Below are 21,286 nucleotides of genomic sequence, written 5' to 3'. Positions count from 1 at the left end.
AAGGAGTCCAACCAACCTTTCAGAATCGGGTACGTAAGGCGGATAATGCGTCCGAGGTGTGTACGGTTGATTGAACTCTCCCTGCTGCGACATTCCACTACCCTGTGGTCGAATGTATTGTTCTTGAGGATAATTTTGAAAGGAGCCAGTATTTTGGTAATTACTTTGCTGCATTCCTAAAAACAGAAAAAAAATCATTCAAATTAACACATTTTTCTTTTAATTCAAAATTAATCACGAAAATTTTGAAATTGAAATTAAATTTTAAAAAAAGACCCAAAGTAATTAAATTATTTTTTTTATATTTATATTTCTTTCCCTAACATCCAGACAAATTTTAAACCTTTTTTTCTTTTCCCGATAATAACCCTAATTCTGTTCTTGAAAAATTCAATTATTTTCATTTTTTTTTCTTAAAAAACGCGATTATTTCAAAAAAACTCTCTAGAATTTTTAACTAAAATTCTTTTCTAAATCAATTAAAAAATGGATAAAACATGAATTTTCCTTTTATTTCATAATTTTACAGAAGACTTAATTAGAAACAGAATAAGACTATTTAGAACATTTTCTGATAAGTAGAAGGGTTTAAATTCAGAGTATTTGATTTGGAATATCATTAGTTTTTCTTTAGTTTTTAGTAATTTGAGTCTCCTATAAAAATTTTTTTTCTTATCTTAATTTCCAGATACCAATCAAATAGTTTGACATTATCTTGACTTACATATGTTTTCGAAAATTTTTCAATGAAATATATATATTCAAAAATTGCATTTTCAAATGCAATTCAATTTCTTCTATAACTCTTTCAGTTTTCAATTATTTTCAATAATTTTTAACTATAATTTTTTTTTTTAATAAAAATTGTCAATAATTTTTAACAAAAATGTTGTTGCCTTATAGAGTTTTTAAAGTGAAAGAGAAAATTTCATGACAATTTAAAGTTTTTAATATTTTCGAAGGTCACCAAAAACTAGAACTTTTGTAACATTTCCAGAAATTTATATTTTTCACAACTTTAAAAATAAATTTCACTGACTTCCCTTATTTTCTTGACCTGTCACAACCTTGTTATTGTTAAAATTCATGAAAATGTAAAACGAAGTTCAACTCGAAAATAAATTTAGAAAAACATTGAAACCTATAAATTTTTTAAATTTGTTTTAATAAATGATATTCAATTTGAATTCTATTAAAATAAATCGAAAAAGAAGAGTGTGTCACAGAATTTTAAATTGGTTTCTCCTGAATTTTCCTTAAAATTCAATGAGAATTTTAATTTTTTTCATAATCCTTTAATACTGCTTTTTACACTAACAGACAAATTTGAATACATTCGATTCTGAATCTTTATAAAATTTAATTATTTACTAACTAGTCTAACTACACATGAAATTTTCTTTCCCGTTGTTACTTGAAAAGATTTTCTTTTTGAAATTCAATGAAAATTTTTTATTTTTTAAAAAATATAATTTTTCTAAAAGTTTTTCTTTAAATTAAAAAAAAAAGGAGAATATTCAATTATTTAACAAATTTTCACTTAGAATTTTTCAAAAATACGATTATATTTCAAAATAATTTTTAAAAGTAAACAAATAAAATTCATTAAAATAATTTCAATGAAATCTGACAAAATTTTCAATTGTTTCAATTTTTTAAATCATTTTCGGAAATACAATTATTTTTAGAAAATTTTAATTACATTTTTCTAAGCAACAAACTTTATCGGAATTTCTAAATTAAATTAGGATTCTAAACTTCAATACTTTTTGTTAAACAAAAATTTAAAAACTTATTTTTATTTACTTTTTCACAGGAATTAAAATTGAAATTTAATTATTTCTAAAAATTGCAACTGTAATTCTTTCAAACTTCAATTATTTTTTTTTAGAATTTTGGATTAAAATTATTCAAAACTTTAAGAAATTTTAAAGGAAAATGATGTAATTAATAATTAAAAAAAAAAAATTTTAATATTTTTATACTAAATCTAAAACATATTTTCTAATTTTTTATTTTCTAAAAATTCGATTTCTAATAAAGGTGAATTTCTAAAAAACTTGTTTTTAATGACGGTGATTTTCTAATTTTCTTTCTCTTAATAAAGGTCATTTTCTAGAAATTTCTTATTCTAATAAAGGTAATTTTCAAAAATTTATTTTCTAACAATATTCAATTTTTGTAATGACGATGAATAGGTAGGATTAAAAAATAAAAGTTATGAAAATTTTTTAATTCTAAAAAGTAACTTCAGATTTAGTTAAAAAAATTATAATAAAAAAATAGAAATTATGCAAATTTTTCAACAAAATTTTAAAATAATCTTCTTAAAAATCGTCATTAACAAATAGGAATTATAGGGAATTTTCCCTAAAAGTATTAAAAATTTTCTAAAAAAAAATGTTTTATAAATATATTAATTTTGGTATAAAAATGATGCAAATTATTGTTTCTTTTTCTTCAAAGAACAGAATTTTGTTAAAAAATTGTGATAAGAAATATGAATTTTATAAAATTTTTTTATCTTTTTCAAAAAGAAAGTTACAATTTTGCAAACAGAATTATAATTGAGAAATAGAAAATACGCAAAATAGTTTTTGCTTCTTAATCTTAATTTTTTTTAACAATTTTCTAACTTGTATCAAAATTATAGAATTTTACAAATTTTAGGAAAATAAATATTAAAAATCATAAATTTTTTTTAGAAATAACAGATTTCAGTAGAAATCGCTTTTTTTTAGATAAAAAAGGATTAGAAAATATTTTTTTAGAAAAAATAACCACCTAACCACAAAAAATAAATAATTCATAAAAAATACTTAATTATTTTCAAAATCATAAATTGCAACTGTACGTCTTTATTGCGTTTTTGAAATTTGGGTTAAATTTTCTTATTTCACTTACTTTATTATTTACAAATTAATTAACTGTCATACTTTTGATATAACAATTAGAACTAAAAAACAATTTGGAATCAAAAAACACTATATTTATGTGAGGACAGATTATCTCGATTATTATTATATAATTATTATAAATTAAATTAAATTAATTAATTATGTAATTATAAATTAAATTTCTTTGAAAATTAGTACTTGTTTTAAATTTCTAAAGAATTTCTTTAACAAATTTAAGTATTTGCAATTTTGATTTCCCAAGATTTTAATTAATTATGCACGTCAAGCAAATAGTGAGATGAAACTATAAAATGTAATTACTTTAATTGTTATTTTGACAATATGCTCGACTTTATCGAGAATTGTTCGATTTGATAACCCTGAAAAAGTAATTTTATCTGCGACCTGACAGTGAATAAGAAAGGAGTTTTGATTTACCTTGATGAGGTGTAGGTGCGCTACTTTGGCTAGGAGGTCTCGGAGGTGGCGGTGTGTAATCTCCTCCAGGTCCGACTGGAGCGCCGCCCGGATAGCTACCTTGGTAGCTTCCATACCCATCCATGGACGTGCTACTCGAGCCAGCGGCAGGAAACGAGTCCTGCGAGTTTGACGAACCTAGCGAGGGAAACAAAGTTACATTTAATACAATTGTCCAGTGTCACCGCTCGACTTGTTGCCGAAAATTCTTTTTATCGATAAACTTTCAGCCTCGAAGTCTGCGTTGACCTACCTGGCGAGGGTACGGATGCTGTACCTTTGGATCCTTTTTTCTTGGAACCCGCCTCCACCTGATTAATAATCGGCTGTGGATCGACGCCTCCCCGATCGAAGTGACACTCGAACGGCAGCAAATGCTTCGTGTAATGTTTACGCAACGTGTACGCGGCACTGCTACTCGCACCAATTCCAAGCAGTCCAGCAATGTCCTTCCATGTTTTGTTCTTTGTCACCTGTGAATGAAAAATTCAAAAACCTCGATTCTACAATTCTATTCCAAACATTTCTTTCTTTCATTTTTTTTTTATTTCCATAAAAAAGACAAACTGTGAAAAGATGTAAACTTTTTTCACACACAAAACACAAAAAGAAAAAAGCCTTTCGAATTAAAAAAGTACAAAAATATGCCAAGATGATTGGAAAAAAATGATAAAAAACAAAATGAACAAAAACAAACACATAAGTAACAAAAAACAACACTACCCAAAAAAAAACAATTTAAAAAAAACAATAAACCCAAAACTACGAAATAAGATAATAATTAAAAACAAAAACGGACAAAACTACGAAAATAAATTGTGCGAGAATAAGGAAAAAAAGAAAAATACCCAAAAAAATATTTATGTAAATAGAATATAAAAAACATTACGAAGCATGCAAGTTTGAAAAAAAAAATTAGAAAAATTTTTATGTGAAATAAGTACATCTAAATTACCAGTATTGTAATGATATTATTACTCTTTTTTTTCTCTCCTCTCAAAATTAGAATAATTCCATATAGCACCAGGGTTCCTAGAGAGCAATTTTCTTTTCCAAAAATTATGACGAGCGACTACTTATAGAGAAATGATGATTATGCGATTTAAACACGGACATCACAAAAGGAAAAAAAAATAAAACACTTGATTGACATCAAAATACTAATCATGCACAATCGTGCACAAAAATAAATAACACTGATCAGCGTGTAACAAGAGGCATCGTGAACATTTTTTTTTCTTTTTATAATACAGTCTAGATTGTGAAACTTAAATATCCACTAAAAATAAATAATCAACTACTAATAAAAAACACTGTCAATTACATTGACAAAACAAAATTAACATCTATTCAATAATAATAAAAACAAATTACCAACTAAATAAAAACCAAAAAACTGAGAAAACTCTAAACACTTAAATACTTAAATCTAAATATTTAAATATTTAAAGATGATTTAAAAAAAATATATATCTGAAAAGGAAAAAAGTCAATACACAAAGCTTTGAAATTCAAAAAGCTTACAGGCCTCGGATCGATTCGAAGGCGCAAAAAAAGTCGTTATAGTCGGTTCAAAGTATGAAAAAAGGCGAAAATGGCATTTTTTCAGAGATGGCACAAAAATTCAATTTTCTATTTTCCTGACTTTTCCCTCATTTCTAGAAATCAACTTAAAATACATATTCAACTTTTTTCTTAAACAAATAACTTTAATTCTAAGTTTCATATTTTTCTATATTTTATATTCTGTTATTTTTATTTTTATATTTTTGATATGTTCTTAAACATTTTCATAAACAAACACGATTATTTTTTAACACTGTAACAAAATATGTAAAAACCTAAAATTTATTTTTTCAATAATAAAAACTTAATTATTTCTAAAATTTAAATCTGTAATTCTTCTCAAATTCAATTATTTTCTAAAATTTTTATAACTTTTATTCAAAAGTTTAATAATTTTGTAAAATAAGTATTTAAATATTACTAGTACTTATTATTAAACATTAATCGAAATTTTCAAAAAATTTGTAATTTGAAACCTTTTGAAATTTAATTATTTACAAAAAGAGTTTCCCTTGAAATTGGTCTAAAATTCAATTCTTTTCAATTTAATATTATGAACTTCAATTATTCGAAAGTTTTTTAATTAAATTTATATTCAAACATTTAACAGTTTAAAAAATAAATTGACAGTAGAATTTTTCAAAAAACCATAATTTTAAAATTCAATTATATTACAGAACTTTTGACCAAATTTTTCTTTCTAAATCAATTATTTTTAATAATTGTCAGAAAGTTCTTCGAGAGTTTAATTATTTACAAAAAAGGAGTTTCCCTTAAAATTAGACTACAATTCAATTGTTTTCATCACATATTTACGAAATTTTGATTATTTGAACATTTTTTAATTAAATTTATATTCGAACATTCAACTATTTTCAAAAAAATTTAAAGTAAAATATTTCAAAAAACTGTAACTTGAAAATTCAATTATTTTGCAAAAATTTTTAACTACAATTCTTTTCTAAATCAATTATTTTTCTTAATTTTCAGAAAGTTCTTCAAGAGTTTAATTGTTTTAAAAATAAGAAAGTTCACTTAAAATTCGTCTAAAATTTAATTCTTTTCAATTCAATATTAAAAACTTTGATTATTCGGAATTTTTTTAATTGAATAATAGATATTCCAAAATTTAACTCATTTTAAAAAAATTTCAACTATAGTTTTTAGAAGTAACTCTTTTAGAATTTCTAATTAAAATTTTCAAAAATTTTGATTTGAAACCTTTTGAAACTTAATTAAATTTTTAAACATTTGTACCATCTATTCCAATACTCAATTATTTTCTGAAATTTTTAAGAAAAATTCTCCTCTAAATTTAGTATTTTTAATAATTTTTAGAAACTTATTTGAGCATTCAGTTATTTAAATGCAAAAATTCAATTTTTTAATGAAAATTGTGAACTGAAACTGTTTATATTTTTTTTTGAGTTTCTAAGATGATAAAGAAAATTCAGGTACAATTTAAAGTTCTCAGAATTCTCAAAGAACACCGAAAACTAGAATTTTTGTATAATTTCTAAAAATATGATATTTTTGACAACTTTAGCAAAAATGATCTAATTTCTTTGATTTTCTTGACTTGCGGCAAATCTTTTATTGTCAAAACTTATAAAAGTGTAAAAATAAGACCGACTCAAAAATAAATTTTAAAAAATATTTAAGTCTGAATTTTTTAAATTTCTTTTAATGAATGTGTTCAGCAAGGATTAAGAAAAAATTCCCTGATTTTTCTTGATTTTTCCCAGACGTTTTGCTAATCTTATTTTTTTGCTTTCTTGGGACAAAAATATGGTTACTACTATTTTTTACAATAAATTACTATCTAATGAAAGTGACAAAAAATAATTTAAAGCAAATGTTAAATTTAAAAATTTTCATTTTCATAAAAAATTTTAATACTTGTATAATTTTAAAGAAATTTTCCTTGACTTTCAAAAAAATTCCCTGACATTTCCTGAACTTTTTCCTGACCGCTGGACCCCCTGGAATAATAATTTCACTTTTTAGCACTGTAAATAAATTCGTCAAATTAGAACAAAGGGTCTCGAATTAACGCCTTTTTTAAATATCGAAATAAAACGAATAAAGCTTTAGTACCCAAAATTTGTTCTAATTTAATACCAATTGTTGTAATTTGACAATTATTTCTTTACAGTGAGTAAAGAAGCCTGTTTTATGCGCTAAGACTTGCAAAGAAAAGTAAGACTTTACAGAAAAATATTTTTGAAAAATAGTCGAAAAAGTCGCCTTTTATTAAAATAAGTCGAAGAAAGGCGCATTTTTTTAAAAAATGGTTGAAAAAGTCATTTTATCCGAGGCCTGCAGCTTAGAGCCTGAAATAAAGAATAAAATTAAACAACTAAAATAAATGATTAAATGAACAAATCTATTTTCAGTAAAGAAAATATTAATTTAACTGAAACAGTAAAAAAGACATTAATAGAGATGATATACGTGAAGTGAAAATTGTGGTTTCACGAAACTAGATCAAAAGGTAAAAAAAAAAAATAAAATGAAATGGTAAAAGCTCACGATTAACCTCTGAAAATGCGTGAAGTATAAGATGTAAAAAAACCAATACATAGACAAATAAAAAACGATAAGACACCGAGGGCTAGATGGAACTACACTGCACCTTGCATACCTCCATGAAGCCCCCCCTTTCCTTCACGTAGAGGTATAATCGAAACAAATCGAGGGGGTTCTTGGAGATTGTGGGACAACTGGTGATTGGTGTTCGTTTCTCTTCCATAAATGTCACCAATTTATCCAGCCATGATCTTCGCTCTATCGAATCGTCCATTTCGTACAGTTTTGCTAAACTATCAGGTTTCTGAAAAATCCATTAACAATTAAAATTCATTTGCTTTCTAGTTTTCTTTTCATTTTTACCTTAATTAATCAAAATATCTTTCAAGTTTAAAAGAGCGCATTTTCGAAACGAAAGTTATTCCAATTCTACTTTTCTATTTTTAAAAAAAAGGAGCGTCAACTTTAATATACTTTTTGGAAGAGGGTAAATTTCCGTTTTAAACATTTAAATATTGCATTTGAGTAAAAATTACAACATCAGGGTTGTCACAAAAATTTGTTTTTGTTTTTCCGTGATTTTCAGACAGAATTTCAACTTTTTCCCTGACCCTAAAGAATATTCTGATTCACTTTAAGAATAATTAGCACTCTAGAATAATTAATATATTCAATTGTAAAATTATTCGAAACATCAATAATTTTTTTAAAATAAATATTTAATCATTGTTATCATTCTTCCATTGGAATTAAGATTTGCAAAAATTTCAAATTTTAAGCCTTCTGAAATTAAATTATTTCAACAAAACCTGCGAACGCATCTCTTCCAAAATTCAATTATTTTAAAAATTTTCAAGTACAATGATTTCGCTAAATAATTTACAAATAATAATTTTATGAAAGTTCTTTAAGAATTAAGTTATTTAAAATAAATCAAATTTCATATTGTTTAAAGTTCAATTCTTATGAAAAATAGAAACAATTAAAGGATTTGTATTAAAATACGTGGTGACTTTAGAGTTTATAAGGTGAACAAAATAAATTCAAAAAGAATTAAATGTTCTTAATTTATTCAAAAGTCGCTGGACCCCAAGAACTAGAATTTTTTTTATCAATTCTAGAAATTCAATACTTTTTCCAGTACTTTTGATAAATTCTCTAACTTTTCCCTGCATTCTCTGATTTCCCTGATCTGTGTCACACTTTGAATTTCTGTCATTTGGAAACGAAGTAGGCGACAAATTTTATAAATTTTACTTATTGACAGCGAATTGTAATTTATATTCAAATGCAACTTTTAATATAACTGGGAACACAGAAGAAATAGTCAAAAAAAGGTGAATTATTGGAAAAAAGTGAAAATAAAATTTTTTTATCAATAAAATTAAAGCTTAAATAAATTGAAATTTGGACAATATGACAGTTGAATCGATTAATTTTTAGACAGATAGAAATTCTGATAATTTTAATATAAAATTTCATTTCATTTCCGCCAGCTTAAAATTAAAATATGTTGAATTTTAGATAATTTATTTTTTGATGAATTAAATTCAAAATTCTGTTACTAAATGAATTGTTTAAGTTAATTTAATCTCAGGAATGTTAAAATAAATTTATCTTTAAGCTAATGGATTTTTTTCACGAATCCTGAGCTTTTTATGTGTTTCACATTGTAAATTCAAATGTATCAAAAAAATTCGAAAAATGCTGATTACTATTAAAATTCTAAAAAGGAATTAGTAAAATGCGTTATTTCAAAAAAATGTTTAAACTTCGAATATAGTTTTGTATTCAGCATATATTTGAGTTTTGAAAATTATTTCTCAGTTGTAAAAGTACCTGAAAAATGTTTATAATTTTGTGATTCAACTTTCGTGACTTGCATTTTTTAAAGAAAACGTAAATAAATTGTAATATAAAAAATTTTTAATTCTATAAAAAAATACGATTCAAATGAGCCTATGAACGTTAAAAAACATTAATTTCTTCGGAAGATATAAAGAAATTAGGCAAATCACTGAAAATGGGGTTTTTGTTAAAGATCTGATTGAAAAATTAAAATTTTTTGTCGTTAAGATGTCATTTTTTTCAGAATTTTATTAGTTTATTGAAAATAAAAAGAAAAAAATGTTAGTTACTATATTTTTCAAGTTAAAAGTTATTTAATAGTCATAAAAAAAATTGGGGTCGCACAATTGCCGCTGCTAGGTGTACATATAAAAATTAATCGAATCATGAAAAATGTGAAAAAGGTAAGAAATTATCAAAATAAGTGAAATAGGTGTCAAAATTTTAAATAGATAAAAAAAAGTGAATAGGTGACAAACTGTGATCCCTGTTATTGTTCAAAATGCTAAAAATTAAATCTCTTTCTCTCCAACAAATTCAAACTTAAATAGTTCTTTTATTTAAAAAATTTACGAAAGTATAGAGTTATACTAGTTTTACTTCCGATTCTTCTTTAAATTACTTTAGTTAAATTTCTTAAAAATTAATTAAATATTGAACGTAGAGATGAACATTTTTCATACACTTAATTTTTTAATCTATTTTTTGATTCTCTAACTTAGTGAATTCACACTTATTGATAAAATACTTTGACGAAGTTCACAATTTTTATATTCCAATGATTAAAAGAAAAAAATATTTTTTACCCAAAAAACAATATTTTTTGTCTCCAAATTTTTCTTTTTTGAATTGTCGATGAAGAATATTATTGTTAGAAAAAGTTTTTAACCAAAAATTTGAATAGAAAAATTTTTTCCTTTAAATCGTTGATTATAAAAGTCGTCACATTCACCAACGTAATAAAATCAACCTGAAAACTCGTAATTTTCTTGTAGATTAAATCAAATTAACGGGTAAAAGAACCTAAAACTAGAAAAGCATGTTACATACTTAAAACTATAAATTAGCACAATTGTAATACATAAAAAGAATTTTAACCTTAGATCTGTAAGGGTCTTGAGGCACATGACTGTTAAATACCTGTAAAAGACAAAAAAAATTCAAATTATAAAGTCTCTACTACATAGAAATATTTTTGAATAAAAAGAAAAGACAAACAGTTACAACGTAAAACGTTCAGTAAGAATTGAAAATTGTGAAAGAATAGAATGATAAATTACGTACAGGACTTGCAGGTGTGCGCGGCCAGCCTGGACTATTCATGTCTGGATATTCCTCGTGGATTGAATTAATGCTAGCAGCACCAGGAGATGGAACTGTGCTTTGTGGAGTTGTTGAATGACTGTGATAAGCTCCCAGTAACTCTTTTCGAACCTTTGGTGTAAAAGCTGGATCTTCTCCGGATGCTGTTTAAAGTACAAAAAACAACATTTTTAATAACCAATTTTTTTAATTTACCAAGCAAAGAATTTCAACAATTCAAAATATTGTAGACTTCAAAAAAATTGAATAGACCTCAAAAAATATTCGAAAAATAAAAAATTATACGATGAAAAAAGTTACACCAAAAATAAAAAGTACCGAAAATATGCTGTCAATCAAATAAAAATGAATGGACAAAAATAACAAATTTGTGTTTATTAAAATTAAAATTTATTAAATTAAAAAATTTCTTTAAATTAACGAATAAAGCTTAAATATATATAGTTGAAAATTTGAATCGTTTAGAATTAAGTCCTAGTGATTGTTGAATTTGTTCCAGTAAAGTTCCAGTAAAGTAAATAAAATTTGAACAAACGAAATTTAATAGATTGGGATTTGAATTGATTAATCTTTAAATAGATTTGAAAATTTGAAATTGATTGAAATTGATTGATTTGAAATTTCGATAAATATTTCCAAGTTTCGATCAACAGAATTTTCTTTTGATTGAAATAATTAAATAGATTGAAATTTAGATAATTTAAAATTTTGAATGAGTGAAATTTAAAATATTTTAAAAGTTTAATTAATAATTATGTTTTTAGCAATAAAATAAAGTTTAAAGAAATTTAAAAAAGTAGAATTTGAATCGATTTAATTTGAATATAAATTTAACCAATAAATACTTCAAAAAATTGAAATGAAGATCGACTGAAATTTGAAGTAAATTTTGATTGGATGAAAAAACTTTGATAAATTAAAGCCTGGATCAAATAAATCATTTTTTAATAAAGACAAAAATCTCTAATTTTGTGATCCATAAATTAATCTAAGTCCAAAAACTTTAAAAAAAACTTCTTAAAAAAATTGAATAGTTAACAAACATGAAAAAGGTGAATAGATGGCAAAATGGATTAAATAGATGTCAATATTTAAAATTGTAGAAAAAATGTAGAGATGACAGCATATTATATTCCGAAATATAATAAACTAAAAATATAATTTTGATTTTGTATTATTAATCATAATCAGGGTTACCACAAAAATTTTATTTTGTTTTTCTTGTCATTTCCCTGACAGAATTTTTAATTTTTCCCTCATCCCCATTAAAAATAATTCAAGAAGAATGCATTTTAAAAAAACGATAGTTTCTAGAAGCAAACAATTGATTAAAAAATTTAAGAATGTCTACCTATATTTTAAAAATAAAATTTTTTACGACGGCAAACTTCCCTCGATTATTTTTACAAACAATACAATTATAGAATTGTATGGAAAATAAATTTTTTTGTAATTGAATAGATAGAATTTTAGGAAATTTAAATTATTTCACAAATTTTTAATTACATATTATTCAATAAAAATGCAATTGTAGGAATTGAATCAAAATTTTATAAAATTTCAATTATTTAAAAAACTTTCAATTCCTTCTTTATAATAAATAAATTATCTGTAAAAATAAAATTAAAATATTTTAAAATCCAATTTCTTCGGAATTTTCAATAAAATTTTTCAAGACTTCAGTCTTTAAACAAAATTTTAATAATAAAAACATTACTGCCTTCACAGCTGATTGAAATTTTAGTTCAAAACCGTCTAAAATTCAATTATTTCTAAAAATTGCATCTTCAAAATCAGCATTTTAAATAAAATAATTTCAGTTTTAAATTATTTTTCAATTAAAATACTTAATTTTTATTGATTTCTTCAACACAAATGAACTTTTTGAAAATTTTAGTTTAAAACCTTCTGAAATTTAATTATTTCTGTAAATTAGAATAGTTTTCAACTAAAATTTTCTCTCTAAGTTAATCACAATTAATTATTTACAATAATAAGAAAAAAATCAGGGTTTTATTTTAAAATTTATTGCGAATTAAAAGTTTTTAAGGTGCAAACATGCAAGGAGATTTAAAGGTTTTTAAGTTTTTGAAAAATATCTTCATACACCAAAAACCAAAATTTTTGTACTAATTCTAGAAATTTAATATTTTTCCAGTACTTTTAATATAATTTCCTAACATTTCCTTGATTTGTGGCAACCCTGATAATCAAATTGTTCAAAATTAATAATATTACTTATAAAACAAAGTATAAATAATAATAATAATAAATAAATAATATATTGACTAATTAATAAATGAAAATTGTGTCTTCAATCCTTAACATCTTATGCCATAAAAAAAATATTAGTAAATACTAACCGGCCGATGCATTCGATAACGTAGATTGTTGAGAACCTTCGTCCAGGGAAGTGCCATCGGGACCCGTCGTTATCACAGATGTTACTGTTCCACTTGAAGTTGACGTAACATTAATAGATGTGGTACCTGTAAGCAAAAATGTTTCTCATAAATAAAGGATATTTCATTTGCATTTTAAATAACATAAAATACTCTAAATTAAGGACTTTTTTTCAAATTCAATAATTACACAGAATCATAATTTTTCACAAAATTAATTAAAAAAAGGCTGAAACAAGTTTATATTTAAACAAAAAATATTAATATAATAAAAACAAAGTTCACCAAATTTCAAAGAAATATTTTACTTAAAAATACTAAAATTTCACCAAAACAAACACAATATTATAAATAAAAAAATGTCCCCATTCCTGCAATTGATTCACGTCAATTTCTGAATGTCACTAAAATTTTTTTTAGAAAACTTAGAAAATTAAAAAATACATTAATAAAAATATAAATAAATGTAACAAATAATTTAGTACCTTTAAAATAAAAATTTGATTCAGTGATGTTTTTTTTCTTTCTACCTCTACCTCTACCTCTCGGTATATAGACCATGATAAAACGTCACTTATTAAATCAATTATTAAAGCAATTAATCGATTAATTGTAAATCGATGGAGAAAAAGCATAAGCCGTAAAATTATTATTTTTCAGAAGATTATTCGATTATAAGTTTCAAGCACTATCCAGAGTTGAAATGATTGAAATCTAACGACAGTGAGCCAAAAGAGAATAAAATGTCTGCCTCGGTTTGTTGATTCAAGTGATTGTCAATTGATGTCACTGCCTGACCGAGTTAGAATTTTTTTTTTTAAAATATTTTATGTCCTTTAGAAAGAAAAAAAAATTTTTTTTGACAACTTCCTTTTTGATAATTGCTGAAAATAATTTAATTGATAGTCCAGTATTTTTTTTATTACTTTAATTAAAGATTTTTCTACAGGATAAAAAGGGGAAATATTGCCCTAAACTATAAACTATTTTCAATTTAAACTTGACATTAAATATTACATATTTAATTATCAACTTAATATTCATTGTAAAGTGTAAATTATAGTCCTTCGATGATAAAGGTACTACGAATTTTAATTAAACTTTCCTCAACGTAATCTAAGTCTTCCTTTATTCGGAGAAGGTAAATGGTAAAATCTAAATTTTGTATTGCTTGTTTGACAACAAACTTTACCTTCACGATTCATTGAACGTCGATATAATCTATTGCAAATAAATTTAGAAAAGTTTTCTAGGAATAAAATTACTGTTGCAAAAAAAGAAACTTATTTTTTATAAACCGATCCTCTTTTTCTAATTATGAAAATATTTTTTTTCTTCACTTTTTTACCAAAGGCGTTGCATAAATTTCATTTCCAAAATTGACGTTTCATTTAATTTCTTCTGAATAAAATTCTATTTTCCTTACTTGGAATTTTTTTTTTAAATTTTCACCATTCATTTTTAACATTTTATTTAAAATTTCTTTTATGTTCAACTTTTGTGACATTTTTAGATTAAAAAATAAGTTTAAAAAATTCTATCAAGATTTGATAACTCTTTCTGCGAATTGTAAATTATTTTTTCAATTTGGGGAAATAGAATTTTATTCAGAAAAAATTCGTTTAATTATTAATTTTGGAAATTATGTTTTCTTTCTTATGTAACAAAATAAATCAAATAAATCAAGTTTACCGTAATTTATCACAAGTACCTTTTATTTAAAACTACAAACATAAAATTTAGTTCGCTACTTGTAAATAATTATTTTCTTCTGAAGTGATATCGAAATGTTAAAAAGTCAAATGAAAAAATCTAATTGCACAACAACTTATTTTTAAGGTAATAAGTTTAAACAAAATCAAATTTTAATATTTTCTTTCTAAAACTATCTTCTTTTCTTGGTTTTTTAAAAATATATTTTCAAAAATGGAAATATACTCAATAACTGAAAATTCATGTTCAAAATAAAAGAAAACCAAAAGCAAAAAATGATTCAAAAAATAAAACATGGATTTGAATTTTCATAATGCAATAAAGAATGCAATAAAAAATGTTGTCAAAACAAAAAATTGTTAGAAAAAATGTTTCTCTTGAAAAGAAAATTTTTTAATTTTCATTTGGATAAAAGTTTGATCTTTTGATTTAAAAATTCGATAAAAATTAGTTATTTTATTAAATCGATTAAAATGTTTGATGAAACAGAGAAGAAAATTTTTCCACAAAAAATACCAAAAAGGACATTTTGTATTCGATAGAAAAAGCTTTCATAGAAGTGAATTAACATAATGAATACATTATTGTAATTCACTTAACATTATTTAATTATTGCGCGAAAATAATCAATACTCATTATAATTAATTATACACTTAATGGACGTTTAAATGTATTGTTAAAATTTTTATTGAAAAAATTATTAATTTTATACTATAGTTAATAAAGATTTTTTAAAGTGATTTATTTAACAGAATGCAGTTTCGACAAAACTTGACAAATTTCAATTTTTTAAAGTGAATTTTAAAGCATATCTTGTCAAATTTTCGGTTCAAAAACTGCTTTTTTTTAAAAAAAATTTTAACCCCTTTAAAAAAAAAAAAAAATAAACCTTACTTTTTATCTTACACAAAAACTACATCTTCTTTAATTTTTATCATTTTTATTGTAAAGTTGAGATTTTTTCCAATAAATTATGTAAATTTTTAGGACAAAAACAATGGCTTTTCAGGAAAATAAACAAAAACCAACCTTTTAAACACTTTTTGTTTATTATGTTGAAAACCCATTGTTGTCCCATTTTCAGGCCTCGGATCGACTTAACAAGCGCAAAAAAGTCGCTTTAGTCGATTAAAAATACAAAAAGGTCCAAAAAATCGTTTATTTAATTTACTGTTGTCACAAAAATTTTATTTTGTATTTCCTGACCTCTCAATGATTTCTAAATTCAATTAATCAAAATTTGAATAAATTTTTTTAAATAAATAAATACCTATATTTTTAAATAATTTTTGAAAGATAATACCTATACAAAAAATGAATCAAATTTTTAAAGAATTTTAATTATAAATATGAACATGATTTCCCCGAATTTTTAAAAAGTCATCTAAAGAAGTAAATGTTTAAAAATTTTAATTTACTTTGTTCGAGGATAATTGAAACTTAAAAAATCATAATAAAACAATTTTAAGAAATCTTTTTTTAATATTCTAATGTAATTTTTCGAAAATAATTGAATTTCTTAAAAGAATTTTTGTATAAATTAAAAAAACCAATTTTTTTGAAAAATTTTAAACATGATTGTTTCCTCCAAAATGTTAAAAATAATTCTAAAAATTTGAATGTTATTATTTTTTGCATGTATTCGATTGTTTGGAAATATGTAATTGAAAAAATTAAAAATATTTGATTTTAAAAAAATTAGAATAAAAAAATTCTAAGAATTACTTTTTTCAAAAATATTTTAATATTATACCTAATTTTTAGAAGATAATTTTCATTAATTTTCACTTTCATAAATTTACACTTGGGGTTTTTTCATTAAAATTTTTGAGAATTCAATTATTTTCAAAATTTGCAATTAAAATTCAGCAAAAGTTGATTTTCAAAAATTCTAATAAAATACTTCTAAAAAATCAATTATTTTCAATTAAATTTTACAAAATTTCAATTATTCAAAATCTTTTTAATTATATATTTCGAAAATTTAATTAGAAAAATTATTAAAAAATAATTTTTGAAGGATTTGTCTAGTTATTTTGTTTTTCGAACTATAAAAATCGAAGAAAGTTGCATTTTATACTAAAAATGTTGGCATTTTCTTGCAATATTTGAAAGAAAAGTAAAAAAAAGTCGCAATTTTTGAAGATAAGTCGAAAAAAGTCGAAAAAAGTCGAAAAAGTCTTCATATCCGAGGCCTACATTTTTTATCTTTACATAATTTACTGGAAAATATCTCAGCTTTCCAATAAAAATTATAAAAAAATAAAAAATATGCAGTTTCTGTAAAGGATGAAAAATAAGGGTTTTTTTTAAAGTGGGAATAAATAATTTTTTTTCGAAAAAAGAGTTTTGGAATTGAAAAGTTCACAAAAAATGCTTTAAAATTAACTATAATATAAAATATAAAAATGCTGAATTTTTCTAGAAGTTTTATTTTATCGAAAAAAATTAATTTGAATCATGCAAATTTGCAAAAAAAAGAATAATAAATTAATTATTTAGCAATATTTAAAATTGACAAAATTTGTCAAATTCCCCCAAAAACCGAAATATTCGAAAAATTACGTTTTTTGTATTTTGAAAATACTATCATGAAAAAATGTAGACTAATAAAAATTGAGCTACGTGCTAAATCATGGAAGGTTATAAAAAATAATTTCGCTCGAAAATGTTTACCCCTGGCTCTGTACGCCTGACCGCCGCATAAAATCCCCCTTCTCCCACTTAAAAAAAACTATTTTGTCATAAAGAGGAGGGGAACGCTTGTTTATACAAGCGCCCTTTTAGAATTCAACACTTCAATTGATAAATTACAAAACTATTTTCTTTGAATGCTTCACATTTTATACAATATCATGTTTTGTAAATTGGCCAAATATTTTTTCACTTTTATATTTTCTTTTAGTTTGAGTTAAAAAACGACAAAAAAAAAGACTAAAATTGTTGAAACACAAATTGTCTATTCAAAATTGGAGGAAAAGTTTATATATCATTATTTCGTATTAATGTTTTTTTTTATAAATTTTATAAATTTTCACATGTAATGACAATTAAGAGAAATTTTCAGTAAAGTGAAAAAAAGAATTTAAAACATTTTTATTTAACGTTATTTTTATTAAATCAGGATTGCCACAAAAATTTGACTTTGTTCTTCTCTGATTTCCAGACAGAATTTTAATTTTTTCCCTGATCATTTTAAAAAATTCAAGGGGGAGTTCAATTATTAACCCTTTGAGGAAAATATTTTTTTAAAATTTGATTTTTAAACAATGTTTTTCAAGGAAAGTTATTGTTTTTTACTTGAAGGGTTAAAAGAGATAACTTTTAAAAAGAAAATTTTGATTTAAAACTTGTAGTTATTTATTTTAAAAATAAAATTAGTCATACTGAAGCGAACTTCCCTTCATCATTTCCAAAAAATTTTGTAGATTTATTAAAGAATTCAATTATTTTTTATAGACACCTTAGAAATTTGAATTATTTAAAAAAAATTTAATTCCGTGTTTATAAAAATTCAATAAACTTTGAAAAATGTAAGTGAAATATTTTAAAAACCAATTGTTCAGAATTTAAAAAAAAAATTTTCAATTTTTCGAAACTTTAGTTTTTAAACAAAATTTTAATTATAAGTATTTTTAAAATTAACTAATTCATAAAAATTGTTTTTAATAAATCTTTCAAAACTAAGTTATTTTTAATGCAATTTTGACCCTTTAATGCTGCATTTTACACCAACAAACATAAATTCATTCGATTAAGACTCTTTGTAAATTACCATTAAATTGAAATTCACACTGAATTCGATTTTTTAAAAACCTTAAAATTCTTTAACAAATTTAATTATTTTCAATTCACTCTCACAAAATTTGCATCAGTTTGATAATTCTTCAATAAACTTTTTTTAAAAAATTTAAGTACCTTTAAAAACTTGAATTAAAATTTCTCAGAAACATTTAAAATAAATAAATAAATATTATTTTCTTCACATCAATTAAAAATTTTCAAAATTTTAATTTGAAAACTTTTGAAATGTAATTAATTATGAAAATTGCGACTGTTTTAATTTAAAAACTTTCAATGTCAATTAAAATTACTAACTTCGAAAAAGTTATTCTAAATTTTAATTATTTACAGAAATAAGAAAAATCAAATTATTTTAAAATTCGCATTGTGATTCAAAAGTTTTTAAGATGAAAACAAATTCAAGGAAAATTAAAGTTTTCCAAGTTTTTGAAAAACGTTTTCGAAAATCAAAATGCAAAAGTTTTGTATTAATTTCGGAAATTTAATATTTTTCCAGTACTTTTGTTAAAAAAAATCTCCCGACATTTTCCTGACCTGTAGCAACCTTGTAAGTAGGACAGAATATTTAATTAAACAAACTTTATTTAACCGGCATTAAGCAAAAAAACACCATTTGAGCAAATAAAAAAAATTCTAATTAAAAATTCGCCTTTGGAAATATTATTTTAAAGAAGAATTCTGTTAAAGGAGAAATCATTCATGAAAAATGGTGTAATGGGTGATTAATTAAATAGAAGTTCTAATAAATGAAAATCCTAGAAAATGATAATTGAAATTAATTCGTTTTGAGGAATTCTAACGTCAGTGAAGTTCACATTTATGATCAACGTTTGGAAAAATACTTACACATATTATTTTTCAAGCAGTAAGCAATAAAACTTCAGTTTTGTAAATTTTTCATTTAAAAATAAATTTTAAAAAGTTCAAAAATGTACAAATTCAAAAATTTGTTATGAATTCTATTAAAATTTGATTTTATTAAATTATATTCAATAAAATTCCCTGAATGTGGCAATACTGCATTATCATTATTTTTTCATAGAAATTAAGATGTTCAAAAATTGAAATTCAATTATTTAATAAAAATTGCAAACGCAACTTTTCTAAAATTAAATTGCTTAGACAACAAAAATCAAAACTTTTTCATCAGTTTTAGAAATTTAATAATGTTTTCAGTACTTTTGATAAAATTTCCTAACTTTTCCATAAATTCCCTGATTTCCTGAATTGTGATAACTCTGAAATTAGTAGAAATTCTTACTGATTTTAATTAGCAGACGACTTCGCCCACTTTCAAAATCAAAGAGTAAATTAAAATTGATTGAAATTCGGACTAAATAAATTTTGTCCAGCAGAAATTTGGATCTATTGAATAATTTGCACTAGAACTGTGTAAAAAAAAACTTCCAATTTCACATTGATTAGAAATTCAATTTGAACCGTTTCTATGCAAATTCATATCAAATCGAATTTTCAAAATTTTCACGTCTATAATTTTTTTAAATTTACAAACTTTTTAGAAAAATGTAATTAAAATGTGGTGACAATTGACATTGCATATGTAAGTTTGTAAACTCCAATTTTTATCTATTATTTTTTCTATTTTTACACAATAATCCATTTAAACAAATAAATTCGCTTATTTTTAACAAATATCAATCAAAAAATTTGTATTAAAGTCATTCCATTTTTAATATGGAAATTTACTTCATTATTTTTCTAAATAATTTCAAATCATAATTTTACAAAATTTTTTTGTATTTTATATTTTAAAAAATTATGATTTGAAATTATTTACAAAAATAAACATATAAAAAAAATATTTAAAAAATTTAATAACAATGGTTTTTTTTAAAAATGCTTCAAAAATTTAAGAAAAAAAAGAAGAAAAGTTTAAAGAAAATCTAAAAGAACATAGCAAGAACTCTATATTTCGTAAGTATTTTTTTAATTTAATGATTCTACTTTCTCATAATTAGTAAACAAAACTCGTAAAATTTGGTTATTTTGCAGATAAAATTTAAAATCATATTTTGTGTATTCTTTCATATCATTTAATATGTACTTTTATCAATAATTTAGATAATTTGTAATACTAAATCTAGTCAGTCTTGACAAATTGCAAAAATTTTTTTTACAATTTTCCAGTAAATACTTAGTAAGTTTTTTAAAAATATTTTCTATTGTCAAAAAAATAGACAATAAATAACAAGAATTTTAATAAAATTTTTTTTCATTTCGTGATCTTGAGACCTTAAATAATATTCCTACAAAGTATTATAATTTTTAAAAATAAGTCGGCACTAACTTTGATCGAAATATAATGGAATGACTCATTAGTAAAATTATTTCCAGGCTTTTTTATAAAGTTTTCACAGTCGTCAAACTAACTTTCTTCCGTGGAACTCAACTTTTTAAAAATTAAAATTCCAAGTTAAATTAAAAAAAAAATGTTTGATAATAATTATAAAAAATGATAGATAAAGGAAATTAAACGAAAACATTCGGACAATTAATTTTTTAAAAATTGGTTTACTCCAACGTTTCAAAATCTAACCGATTTCCTCTTCACAGGGCGTCTAACAAGGATTGAGAAAATAATTCCCTGACTTTTCCATGACCTTTCCCTGACTTTTTACTAATTTTATTTCTGCTTTCTTAGGACTAAAATATAGTAACTGACATATTCTCTTACATTCCCTGACTTCCCTGATTATTAGATACCC

The 21,286-nt window shown here is 23.0% G+C and overlaps 1 protein-coding gene across 8 annotated transcripts in view; it reads right to left on the bottom strand.

Annotated features, from left to right (window-relative positions):
- LOC122501055 (trithorax group protein osa-like) overlaps positions 1 to 21,286 on the bottom strand; it is a 76,672-nt gene that overhangs the window by 19,040 nt on the left and 36,346 nt on the right. For 6 of the 8 annotated variants that reach the window (XM_043610285.1, XM_043610289.1, XM_043610286.1 and 3 more), the window contains 7 exons: positions 13,004 to 13,129; positions 10,602 to 10,783; positions 10,416 to 10,457; positions 7,576 to 7,773; positions 3,628 to 3,847; positions 3,336 to 3,512; positions 17 to 176 (listed from right to left, as the gene is read on the bottom strand). In XM_043610285.1, the coding sequence (XP_043466220.1) occupies positions 17 to 176; positions 3,336 to 3,512; positions 3,628 to 3,847; positions 7,576 to 7,773; positions 10,416 to 10,457; positions 10,602 to 10,783; positions 13,004 to 13,129 (1,105 nt within the window). The remainder of the gene's footprint in view (positions 1 to 16; positions 177 to 3,335; positions 3,513 to 3,627; positions 3,848 to 7,575; positions 7,774 to 10,415; positions 10,458 to 10,601; positions 10,784 to 13,003; positions 13,130 to 21,286) is intronic. The other 2 variants (XM_043610290.1, XM_043610288.1) reach the window with 2 other exon arrangements.

The sequence above is a fragment of the Leptopilina heterotoma genome, unplaced genomic scaffold, assembly GCF_015476425.1.
Source record: "Leptopilina heterotoma isolate Lh14 unplaced genomic scaffold, ASM1547642v1 Lhet_198, whole genome shotgun sequence".
NCBI lineage: Eukaryota > Metazoa > Arthropoda > Insecta > Hymenoptera > Figitidae > Leptopilina > Leptopilina heterotoma.
This window is presented reverse-complemented; position numbering and strand designations above follow the sequence as displayed.